General features: G+C 39.7%; 1 protein-coding gene across 1 annotated transcript; it reads right to left on the reverse strand.

Moving 5' to 3' along the window:
• Positions 1-2,284: 2,284 nt before the first annotated feature.
• Positions 2,285-10,988, reverse strand: lamp1b (lysosomal associated membrane protein 1b). The gene is made up of 6 exons (XM_030757970.1): positions 10,597-10,988; positions 8,061-8,236; positions 7,844-7,966; positions 7,663-7,729; positions 4,867-5,034; positions 2,285-4,785 (listed from the first exon to the last, which is right to left on the reverse strand). The coding sequence occupies exons 1-6, from the start codon at positions 10,655-10,657 to the stop codon at positions 4,646-4,648; spliced, it is 735 nt and encodes a 244-aa protein (XP_030613830.1). The 5' UTR covers positions 10,658-10,988; the 3' UTR covers positions 2,285-4,645.
• Between the last annotated feature and the right edge of the window lie 2,596 nt (positions 10,989-13,584).

Consider the following 13,584-nt stretch of genomic DNA (forward strand, 5'->3'; position numbering starts at 1 on the left):
GACGGCTCAATTCAAAGACACCCCAAAAATCAAAGTGAAAAAATGATGCAGCAGGCTATTCCATTTTGTTGAAATTTCATTGTAGCAACTCAAAATGGGACTGTGGGAATTCCCCCACATGCTATGTATGCATGCCTGACAGCATCGGGGCATGCTCCTAATGAGACGAGGAAACATTAACAGTTACACGTTCATACACTTGCACTCACTGGCCACTTTATTAGGTAGTACTGGGTTTGTCCCCATTTTGCCTTCATTGCTGTTTTAATCCTTCATGGCACGTATCACACAGTTACTGCAGATTTGTCAGCTCAATGATGTGATTCTGTGATTGATTGAGTGATACTTTATTGATCCCACAATGGGGGAATTACAGATGTGAATCTTTTTTTTTTTTTTTTTTTTTTTGCATTTTTGGCCACAGCGGCTTTTATCATTAGTGGAGGGAGGCAGGAAATGGGGGAACATGTGGGCAAATTGGCGACAGGCCAGGACTCGAACCCACGCTGCCCGCACCGCAACGCGGCATGTGTGTGTGGTCACTGGCTTCACCACTAAGCCACCCGGGCGCCCCTAGATGTGAATCTTTCATTCCACATCCCAAAGGTGTTTTATTGAATTGAGATCTGCTGACTGTGGAGGCCACTTGACTGCAGTGAACTCACTGTCATGTTCAAGAAACCAGTTTGAGATGTTCTGATCTTTGTGACATGGTGTGTTATCCTGCTGGAAGCAGCCATCAGAAGATGGGTATGCTCTACTCATAAAGGGATGGAGATGGTCAGCAAATGATGCACAGCTGGTACTAAGAAAATAAGAAAGAGAAAACATCCCCCACTCCATTACACCACCACCAGTCGATACAAGGCAGGATGGATCTGTGTTTTCCTGCTGTTTATGCCAGCTTCTGACACTACTATTCAAATGTCACAGCAGAAACCAAGACTCATCAGACCTGGCAATATTTCAGGTTCAAAGTCACTTAACTCACCTTTCTCCCCCATTCTGAGGCTCAGTTTGGACGTCAGTAGGTCTTCTTCACCATGTCTACATGCCTAAATGTACTGAATTGCTGCCACATGTTTGGGTGATTAGATATTTCCATTAAAATGCAGTTGAACTGATGTACCTAATAAAGTGGCCAGCAAGGGACTCTAACTGCAAAGTCAGACAAATCACCACAAATTCTGTTGTTCATTTTAGCTCAAAGCTCTTTTGTTTCTGTTATAAACAGATTATTAATTACCTTAACTGGAAACTGGGATGTGTTCTTTTACTAAATACAATCAAAAACCAATCTTAAATCTGCAGAGGCACAAACTCCACTCACTGACCTGGCTCTAGGCAATAATAATCTGTACACTATCATAAAGTACTATCATAAGTAAATATGCAAATAGAAATGAATGAATGAATACACATAATGATACAGATAAACAACCATAAAGACCAAAATATAAAATATAGAATAGCTGCTATTTGTAAACCTAAATGCCCAACAGCTACAGACAGACTGTGGCTGTCCTACACAAAACCAGTTCATAAGCAAGTCGGGACACTATGTAAATAAAAACACAACGCAAATGACATGCAAATACTTTTAACGCATTATTTTATCAAATATATTAGAAAATACAACAAATCTGGCACAGATGCACTTTATGGTTTTTAAAAATATATATGCTCTTTTTGGAATTTGATGCCATTGCTTTTATTAAATTGTACGCCCACCTTTTGCCCAAGTCATTCTGTGCCCCTTTGTAATCCTTTCACATTTCCTCATGTTCACATTGCATCGTATTAGCCTGTTTTGTATCTCTTTAGTCATTTTGTGCCTCATAAGTTGCTTTGTATCCTCTGTGACCCCACCCCTGCAGATCCAGCGTCTGCGCTGACTGATGCAAATTTGCAGTTTCCTGGTGACATTTACATTATTTACTCAACATGTGTCTTGTAACAGGCTCCATGTTGCCCAGGCACTGCTTTGACAGTCAAACACCACATTCATCTAGCTTCTCCCACTCTTTACTGACAGGTATGAACTTGGTTATTTGCGTTGTTCTTTTAACTTTATCCCAGCCTCAAAACTGTGGTTTAAAACACTGTAAATATGCCTTTGTGCTCATTGAAAAATTATATTGGAATTTAGTCTTTGATGGTATTCAGTACCATAATTGTCAAACAAAGAACCTCCCCTTCTAAGGAGCCCAAACAAACAAAACCAACCAGGAACAGGTTTGTCTGCTCACAAATAGCATGAAGGCAAAACAGAGAGTCAAATGGCCTCAGTTATCACTTTTATTGACCTCTCCTTAAAAAAGAAATATGCACACAAATCCATTAAAACTGTATTAAATAACTGTATGAGTATTAAGATGAGGGAGGGGGAAAAAAAAAAAACACAAAAAACACAAATAATTTGTACCTTTTCCTACTACATCAAACAATGCATATTTATGGTATACACAAAGGCTACAGGAGACATAAAACATGTCTCATTTATGGCAGCACAGTGTAGGTGAGTGAGTGAGGACATGTGAAATTAGCATTACTTGATTTCCATCCATCTTACAGCTGGGAAGGCACTGATGAACACTGACCAGAGCATTTTGGCCTTTTTAATAATGACATGGGGTCGTTTCTCTGGACTTCAGTTAAACTTCTCTTACTTCAGCAACCGAAATCTCAACCAAAGCAAAACCAGCCAGCGGACAATAACAAATCAACATTTCTACAGAGATGTTCTGGCTGTCTTCATTTAAAACCAACAATGCTGTTAGATCCTGTTTTTAGTGTTTTGTAGCAGTAGAATCCATAGGAGTGACTATCAGCACTGTGGGAATTGCCTTTGTGCACTGTTACATGAGAAGATGATCTAAATTGTTTCAGCATCTATACAGTGAATACACCCCTATCAGCTAAACTTTAAAACCAGCTGCCTAAAACTGCACATCGCTCTTGTGCCACCAAAATAGGTCTGACAGCTAGAGCAGGTTATCTGCTAATCAAAGGGTCAGTGATTTGATCCCTGACTCCTCCAACCTGCATGCCAAAGTATCCTTTGGCAACACCCTGAACCCCGAGTTTCTCCCTATGCATCCATCGGAGTGTTTGTGTGTGTGTTAGGTTAAAAAGTGCTTAGTGCACTTGTATGAATGTGTATGTGAATGAGGCTTGTAGTAAAGTACCCTGGATGCTCAAATTGAGTAGAAAAGACTGTTGGTCTGTTTGGGATTTGGGGACCTTGGAGACCTTGGAGACCAGGTCAACAAATTTGGCACTTTCTCATGCTCATCAAGCCATTCATGGGATGTTTGTGCAGTGTAGTGTGGTGCATTGTTCTGTGGGGAGATGCAGCTGGCATCCTGGTGTGTGCTGAATATCCAGTAAGTTTTATGCTACACATTAACGTAACATCCACATGAATTCTCTTAACATCAGTTGAAGGCAGCTGGATTTCTTTCTTTTTCCTTTTTTTTTTTTTTTTGCAGAAGCCTTTCGGATGAGCAATGCCTAAAAAAGAAGTCCAGCTACCTTAAATTCAAGCTGAAACCCTACAGAGACATCAACATCAATTCCAGCACCAAACCCTTCCCAGCAGAACACACTGCACTAAAAATCAAATGACCATTATTCTTCACTCCACCTGCCAGCGGTTTTGATGCTTTGGCTGGTCAGTGTAAAGCTACAGCCAAAGGTTGTATGTTGGTTAAAAAAAAGGAAGCGGGAGGAGAAGGCTGTCCTGGCTTTGAGCAAAGGTAACAAAGCTCACTAACTCAGATTAATATGTTTAATCTGAACAAACACCGTTTCCAGTCTTAATTCTAACTCTTCTGGCTGTACCTTAAAATTTTGCAATCGCAAACTCTGCAAGAAAGCAAATGAGTCCATTTCTACAAGATGAATAAAACTAAAACATGTCTCAGATCTTACAACATTGTAAACAGCATCTACACATAATGTGCTTTGTACTCCTAAGAGGGGATGAAGAGCTTTACAATACTAACCTTGTTTTTAAAAAAAGTTAATTCTGAATATAAGGGGAGTCTCCACACATCCTTTTTAGGATTAGGTTATTGTACTTTTATTACGTTCTTTCAAACGTGCATACAACTTGCAGGTAAATAAGTCAGATCTTAACTGTCTGACATGGTTTAAGCTTAACTGGCAGAAATATTCCCTTTGTAACAGCAAACCTAATTTCAGACCAATAAAAATGGTCATCCCGTAACAGACAAAAAAAAAATCCTCGAAATCCCAAAATCCCTCAAAATTCCTTTCACAGAAATCATAAATAGTAACTTGAGGACTATAATTGACCCTTTACAACATGCATCCTCTGCTTTACATGGTCTAGGAAGAAGTTATTCTCATTTCATTACAATCTTACAAATGAATCCCTTTTTCTTTTTGTTTTTTTTTTTAGAAAGAGCGGGTCAGTTCAGAAAGCACATATTAACCTAGACAAAGTGATAATAATTAGTGTTACTGATGAAGGCAAAGAACAGCACGCACAGAGGCAGGGAGAAAATGTGGAGGGACAGAGGGAAGAGGGGGCGAGCTCTAAGTCTCGTAAGACAGTGGTTAACTTTGAGGTGGGGTAGGACCACGCTTCAGCTTCTGACAACGTGAGTGAGGAGTGACCTCAGATGCTCTGGTAGCCAGCGTGGCTCCTCTTCCTCCCAATGAGGTAGGCAAAGAGGACAATGAGGACAAGCCCCGCTAAAGCTGCTCCAACTATGATGGGGATCAACATGTCATCTTCATCCAACTGGCATTCCTCAGCTGCAAGGAAAAGGACACGTGAGAAAGGACAAGTAGGATATGATTCATTTCAATCACACTCTGCTAGATAAAAGTGTTTACCTGCTCCAAATTTATCTCCGCTAACACCGAAAGGCTGCACCTGCAACTGGAAGGTGTTGATGGACAAATTCCGGGTCACGGTTAGAGTCTGCTCTTCACGGCAGAAGTAAGAGTACCCCAGGGTTCCCCGCAGGTAGTCCAGACTGCTGTTACTGACTGAGAAGCTCTCTAAGACAGAAGACAGAATTGACAGGTGCATCCAGTGTAAAAACAGATTCATATGAAAAAGAAAAAAAAATGATTATGACAGACAAAGCTAAACCCTGGCCACATTTTCTGCATGACCTGCAAACATGATTTTCATGCTGTCTTTTTTTTGCCAGCTACACCTGCAAAACTGCAACCTATACTGGGGTCTCCAAATTATTATATACTGATGCCCTTGGTAAATTAACCCCAGTAAATTAACAGCGGGTGATCGCCACAGATACACCTGTTACCTGCATATCACCGCCGAGACGTCTGATCAAACGCACTTTGAATTACAGCAACTATGCTATCATTTGTCCTATCAGAAAAATCCAAACGTTTCTGAAAGCTGAGAAATTGTGCTTCACACCCAACATAGGGTTATTACGGTAATTGTTGCCAGAAGTCCGCAAATGGCGGCACTTTTGACCAGTGGTAAATAAAGGGTTATGACACACCATAGCAGAACAACATTCTCAGTAATTTAAGGCATGACTAAGCGATGAAAGCTGCTTCAGATTACCTGAAAAAGGCCATCATGTTAGCCAGTTCCATTTTTTTTTTTTCTCTCCTTAAATCGCTGGACTCTGCTAAAGTAGCTTTGCATGATTCATAGTTCAAAATAATTCTTAGTTATCTTGGGCCTTTGTTTTACACACACACAGATTACTCATGCATAGACTGACCTCATTCTCTGAAATTTTTGCATAATATGAGTATCAGTTGTGGTCAAAGGTGGGCATGAAGGTCGGGGTAATTTGGGGCTTTTAATGATTTCTTCCCACTAATATTTGGTTAAATGATGCAAGCTGCACCTTGACCAGATGTTTTTGGTAGTCACCAACAAGCTTTTGGCATAATTCTGGGTGAATATTTGACCAGTCTTCTTGGCAAGGTTGGTAGCGTTCATATAAATTGGTTGGCTTACTGGCTCAGACTCGGCTTTTAAGCGTAGTCCACAAATTTTCAAGAGGGTTGAAGTTGGGGCCTTGGGAAGATCACTCCAGAAGCATAATGGGTCATTTTTTAACAATGGCATACTGCATGATCATCAGTTCAAACATAACTAAATACAAGTTACTAATTTATGTCCGAATTGGTTAAGATGTTCAGGAAAAACCCAGGAACCACCAAGGCTCAAGCCTGTCATGGACTGGAAACTGCTGGAACACCAGCGTCACTGTCCACAGTGAAGTGAGTTTTACATCGCTGTGGACCGAGAGGGCGATGACCAAGAAAGAAGCTCCTCCTCCAAAATCGACATCTTGAAGCTCAGCTGAAATTTGCAGCTGCCCACATGGGCAAGCCAAATGCCTCCTAGAGAAAAGTTTTATGGTTGGTTGTGTGTTTGTTGTGCCACAGGTGTCTTACAGTTAAAAGGGAGTTTTTCCCTTTCCACCGTTACCAAGTGCTGGCTCAGAGGGGATCATCTGATTGTTGGGGGTTTCTCCCAAATACTTAGGGCCTTTACCGTGCAGTGTAAAGCACCTTGAAGCGATTGCTCTTGTGATGTAGCGCTATTTAAATAAACCTGAACTGAACGGAAACTGAATCGAATTGAACAGATCCCCTTTAAGTGTAACGAACTTCAAGTGGTAGAGACTAATAAAGGGAAATGAAGTGCGCACGGGACTCATGAAGCGCTGTGCTTTTAAAACCAATATTTGTAATGGCGTTTGCTGCACAACTGGGAAAAGTGCAGCATACAGCTCAGAAACAAAGAAACCTGAACAAACACCAAACAAATTTGAACTCTGACTGCTGCGTGCTGCTACAACTGCCTGCATGGCCAAAAAGAAACAAGGTGGGAAACGCTTTCTTGGAAACAGGCTTCTCTCCAAGTACACACGTCTGGTGTGTGTTTTAACAGTTGCGCAGCTTGTTGTAGGTCGGCAATAAATTAAACCAGCTTTGATTTGTTATGCTGTCCTCCAAGTAGCTCAATAAATTTATGAAAGTGCTTGATGTAATGACAAAAAGAGGCACAGAAAACACACTGACATCCGAAAGTTTTAAAACACAGCCTATATCGTTCTGTCCTCTGCAATTCTCTCAAACCAAAGGGCAAGTGCAGTGCATGCTGCATCCAGTGTGAAAGCCGCTTTAGACTAAGGGGTGACTCATTAATGCCAAGGAGGATTCAAATGCATTTTCAATGTGCTGCAGTTGGCTTCAGGTACCATCACATCCCTGATTAGATAAGGACCTGAGCAACATGTGACCTCCTCATTCTCTCACCATCCACTCCCAGCTGTTTCATGGCCATTTTAAATCATTCAAGATAAAAAAAAAAGAAGAACTATTTCAGAAAGATTTATTGTAAGGTGGCTGTTTTAGTTTTCGTATTACATATGCCTATATTTGATACAGATACTTAACACTGTATATGATAGATAGAGAACTACACTGCATAAATTAAAAATAATTTCACACCACATTACTTAATATCAAGGGCAGAGTAGGTACATGGTGCCTCTGTCAAGTCAACAGAAACCTGGAATACAGAAAGAGTAAATACTATACTGAGATCAGAGAACAGGTTGGACACATGCTCATTAATCAGATACAGAGGGCCTGGATGTAACGTAAGAAGTCGAGGACACTCACCTGTCATGTCTGGCCAGGCCGCTGATATGGCCACTTCACTTAAGTGGTACTTGTTCGATGTGGTATTCTAGTGGAGCAAAACAACAGGACCGCCATTAGAGCAGGTTTATTTCAAGCGCCAGCTGCCATCTAGTGGATTTTTTAGGAAGTACATGATATAAAGAAAAGGTATGAAACTCACCAGAGTGAAGACAAAGGTGAGGTTGGTTTTATTGGTTGTGAGCTCCAGGGAGGCATTGTCAGAGTCACACGATCCAGAGCTGTTTGTTAAACCGGGCTGAATGTTCACCACATCCTGCACAACCTGGAAATATATCATGAAACACTATTTGTATTAATACTTTCAGTCTGATGTGCTGTATTCACACAGAAGTTGCATGCAGCTTTTATTTCAGCACCTTTTTCTGGAAGATGGAGGTGTAGGAGATGTTGAGCTGGAGGCCCATGTACGCCATTAAACAGATGGTGCCATTTTTAGTGGCATTGTAGTGTCCTCTCTCAGGTCTTCCGGGTTCTTTGTGGGGTGCGGGAGTGGGCGGGGCAACAGTAGCAAAGCCCTGTTGCAGGACAGTAGCTGCAAAACACCATTGCTTACAAGTCAAATACTACAAAGATTCAGGATCGCCAACACTAATAAAGATCTGACATAAACAATGATATTGATGATATGCACTTAATAAAAAAGGGAACAGAGTAAATGCTTCATCATTAGCTGAATTAATTTTGGTGACATGTAATTAAACTTTTTTTGAACACAAAAAGTCTCCATATATATATATATATATATATATATATATATATATATATATATATATATATATATATATATATATATATATATCTCAATACTTGGCTAAGACTACAACAATGATTATTTTTTCAGTTATTCACTGAATCAGCTGGTCTATAAATGAAAAGGTACAAAATGTGAATATACATTTAATAACTGAGGAGCTGAACCCAGCAATGAGCTGATTAAAAAAAAAAAAAAAAGTAGCCTGCTACATCAGAAGATTATTCTAGTAACTGCAAATATCAAATAGAAAATAGCGGTGGAGTGGGAGGCAAAGGCCTCCAGCTCAGTTATTCTCATTTCAATTTAACGTGCTGATTATGTTCAAAATTAATTTGCTTGCTCTGTCCAACCAACAGTCAATACTCACAAACATTCCCTCATTCATCTGCTGAACTTGGAAAGTTTCTCTGTGTTTACTGTAAAGCTGACTATAAAGCACATTCCAAAACAACAGGGTTCAAATGCAGTGTATACAAGTGTGACGTTAAAACTCCATAGAACAGAATACTGAGAGAAGCATTAAATATTGAGTGCCCAGCAGTTAACCTTTTACATTTTTTTAAAGCATTTAATGATTCTGATTTTATTGAGGGAGAGGGAGCAAATTTCTTTTTCAAACTTTTATATTTAGAACAATATCTGGCATAAGTAACTGTGCATGTACTTTAAACATGCTGATGATTGGGGGGGGGGGGGGGGGGGGGGGGGGGGGGGGGGGGGGGGGGGGGGGGGGGGGGGGGGGGGGCAGTACAAACTGAAGCACAGAAACCAAGGTTTATGTGCTATTTTTCTGCTAACAGCACAAATCTATTCTGATTGTGAACACAGAATAAATGAATAAATGTTCTATCCTCTTATCTCTCCGTTTCAGTCTTCCTCAGGTCTCTTCTACTCAGGTTTCTGGTAGGACAGAAGTCACAGTGTGAAAGTGGGGAGAATCAAACTAAGCCACCGGGACCCTCACAAAGCCTGGCTTTGATGCCATTTTAATGTTAAAATTTTCATAAATAAGCTACTACCATGAGCTGAATAAATAGTTTAATGAATGTTCCCATATCAGTGCAATAGCTTAGTCCATTCCTGCAGATAGCAGACACATTATTTGTCTGTTTTATACTTCTGCTAAATTCTGAACCAATTAAAAGTTATGTTAAGCTCCCAAAGGAGAAAAGAAAGAAAGAAAAATATCACAGGGGAAATCCATCAACATCATCCTTTCAGATGAGTTGGGGGTCTTAAAGCGATGGGATTTTCTGTAAGTGAAACAAAAAGTAATGCAGTTTTTTTTTTTTGTTTGTTTTGTTTTTTTTTTTTAAGGACAGCAATCAATAACCTGACAATAACAACCTTTTGTCAATAGTGCTTTGATGGTTTTAGTTATGGAAATAAAATGTTACAACTTGCAAAGTCAGACCAAGTTAAGCCAAATACTAGCAGGTTTCTAATCTTATGTTTTTATTTGTACCTATTACTGATGGCTTATGCTGCTTCTGTAACAAACCGGTCTAGCAACAATTACCTAATGACAATATTAACCTTACCTTAATTCTGCAAATAGGGCCGAAGGTATAGCACCTTTAGAGCAGATAGGGTTAAGGGCTTTGTAGCTCTTCTGATCAGTGGACCAGCGCCTAAACTAAAGAAGAGCTGAAGCCTGACAACACTGTAAAACCTCATGATGTAGCGTCACATTCATTTAATAGGTTTTAAACCTTCTTAAATGTCTTTCAGACACTCCCTTTCATAACTGATTATCCCAATACAGGTAAATTAGTTTACACTTAATTTTAAAAAGAGGGCCCGAATGCTGCATATGTACGTGCCCTAGATTTTCAAGCTACTGGACAAAGGACAGGTAACGAGGAAGTAAACATCCAGCGAGGCTTCAGCATTTACCTTGTCATTTACTTCTGGAGCGTGGGGTACTCGGGTCCGTTAAGGCGTTTAAAACCATGGGTTTTACCACAGTAACCCACTAATATTTAGTTATACTAACACGTTTTAAATCTTTAGCCTGCAGCGTCAGCAGGGTTGTTGTAAAACGTTGGGGTCCTGCTATTTTGAGTGCAGCTCTTCTGCGACCTTCGGAGTTAGTAACGTATTATTATTAATATGAAATAAACTGAAAACACACTCACCGAAAATGAAGGATAACGTTACTCCCAGGAACAATGACTGAACACCACAGATTTGCACCATGTTTCTGTTTCTTCACTCGGGCCGGCTCAGCACTTGTTTGCGCAAAATCACAGTAACACCACAACAAACAAACGGGACGCAGCGCGTTAGCTTGTTTTAGCAGTCGCTGGGCCAGCTAGCTAGGCTAACGTTAGCGTCACAACAACAGCAAGAAGACCAAAGTCACGCGAGCTGACTTGAAGCAATATTTAGGTGCTGCTCTTGATAACAAAACCCCCAAAGCTTTCTGGAAACTCCTCTTTATTTAAGTTATCGGCTAGCCGTAAGGTTAACTGTTCTCGCCTTCAACACTTGGCAAAAACACTGGCATCACCGTCATGTGACACAAGCCTTAAGAAACACCCAGAAAGTCACGTGGTTTCCCATTGCGGCCCCACACAACCGGCTTATTTAGCACAACAGTTAAAGGGTCATTACACGTTTTTCACATTCATGTAAGAAGTTCCCGTTGGTTTGAGTTAAAGTAACAGCTAAAAAAAACAAAAAGACACAGCAAGTCCACCTCTGAATGACACAGAATGAAAATTTGATGTGGCCTCATAAAAGTTTGGACTCAAATCTGATTGAGATGCTTTGGTATGACCTTAAACAGGTTATTCATGCTCAAAAACCCTCAAATGTGGCTGAATTAAAACAATTCTGCAAAGAAGAGTGGGCCAAAATTCGTCCACAGTGATGTGAAAGACTCATTGCCAGTTAAATCATGATTTTAAAACTGCATTTTAATTTACTCAAGTTTCTTTGTCCAATATTAAAATTTGTCTGATGATCTGAAGTTTGCAAGTGTGACACATATGCAGAAAAATAAGAAAGGGGGCAAATTCTTTTTCACGGCACATGTAGCACATTTTAAAACAATAGCAGTTGACCCAAAGTTGCTTTACAGGTCCATGCATTTTGAATCCAGGTCTCAAGAAACCAATAGCCTACATAACCTACATAAATAGATAACATAAAATAATAACTGAAAAAGTCAGAAAATAAGAATAAAAACATTGTTAAACTTTAACAATGGTAAAACAAAAGAGCATTAGAAAACATTACAGTGAGTTTGACCAAATCATGCGGGACCTCAGACTTAACTAAAAGCAACTGAAAGTAGGTGTTAATAGGTATAGGTACTAATCCAGCGCCTATAGGAGCAATAGCTGCAAAAGCCCAGTCACCTTTAGTTTTCAGGTGAGAAGGGTGAACCGAGAGAAGTTAAGATGATGACATCAGTGACCTGGAGGCAAAATATGAAGACAAAAGATCTCTAATACATTTTAGAGCTAATCCATGGAAGGTTCAAAAACAAATGCTAAAATTTGAAAACATATTCAAAACTTCACAGGTAGCCAGTCCAGCTGAGTAAAAACAGGAGTGTTGTGCTGTCTTTTCTTTGTACCACTTAAGAGTCAAGCAGGTGCATTTTGAACCACCTGCAAATGAAAGAGGATGGACCTGGGTATTCCTATTGCAGTAGTCCAGCTGAGAGGTGATGAAAGTACTTTGGTGACAAAATTGGCTTTACTTTAGCAGTGGTTCTCAGTTGGTAAGAGCTGCCCTTCACAACATCCTTCATCTGATTGTTAAAAGTCAACAAACTATTCATAAAATTTCAAGATTTTCAATTTTAACAGTTTGTACATACCTGGATATGTGAGGATATTTGTGGAGCTTGTGGACAGAATCAAATAACTTCAGTTTTGCTGCCATTTAGTCGAAGAAAATTTTTTGCCATCCAAGATTTCAGATCCTTCAAACAGTCAAAGAAGTTCTTCATGGAGTGGTCACTGTCAGGTGTGACTGATAGATAAAACTGGGTATGATCCGCATAACAGTGATAGTGAAGTTTGCATTTCTGAAAGATGCAGCTGAGGTGTAATGTATATAATGAAAATAAAAAAGAACCTAAAATTGATCCTTGATGGATGCCACAGTTAATGGAAACTGAGCACTTGGAGCAGTTTCCTGTTTGGACACTAAAGGTTCTTTCTTTCAGATATGAGGAAAACCAGCGTAGAACTTGACCCTGTAGACCAACCTCATGCTCCGAACGTTAAAAGTATAATGAGATGAGTCACTAAGCAAGCCTGAAGGATGTTCAGTTAATAAATGTGATCAAAAAACATGAAAAAAGAAAGTTATGCTTGGTAAATCTTGAAGAGAGTTGTCTATGTCAAACTCTCAAAATGTCAAATGAAGCTATTAGAGGAAATTACTTTTAGGTAGGTTGTTTACACCCTAAGGAAGCACATGAGCAAAATTCTGGTACCACAAGAGATTTTAAAATAAATAACTGAAATGCATTTAAAGTGGAAAACTTTAAACTTCACTTTAAAGTTTTGCACACAAAGAATGTATTTGGAGGAATTACAGCCATTTGTACACATGATTTCCAGGAGCTCACATGTAACTGGACAAATGAACAGAATCATAAAAAAAAAAAGTTTGCAATACTTTGTAGAGAATCTTTTGCAGGCGATGACTCCTTGATGTCTGCAGCTGTCTTTATTCTATTTTTTATGTGTCTCTCTGCCTTTAAATTTGTATTCAGCATGTGAAATGCAGTGAAGCTGGGCGGTGACGATCAGCTGTGAATATTAGACTTCTTTACATTCACTCCCAGGTTTTTCTCAAGGAACGTTTTGGATGATTGTCCCTTTGTAAGCTAAGCACAGTCCAGTAACCTTTGTGACATTTGGCTGATTCTGAGTAAGAAGTATCACTTATACACGTCACAGTTCAACATATACACTTCACCAGTACTTAAGCTTCATACCATCAGACCCAGTGCTGATGCAAACCAAGCACATCCATGCATCACACTGACTCTGCTGTATTTAGGACCACTTTTCTTCCATGGATGTCCAGGCCTTTTTATATTGCCAAGCACACCCTGTGTGTTCTTTTTTTCTTCTTGATTTGGCCACTCAATGTTCCTC

This window comes from Archocentrus centrarchus, chromosome 21 (assembly GCF_007364275.1).
Source record: "Archocentrus centrarchus isolate MPI-CPG fArcCen1 chromosome 21, fArcCen1, whole genome shotgun sequence".
Lineage (NCBI taxonomy): Eukaryota > Metazoa > Chordata > Actinopteri > Cichliformes > Cichlidae > Archocentrus > Archocentrus centrarchus.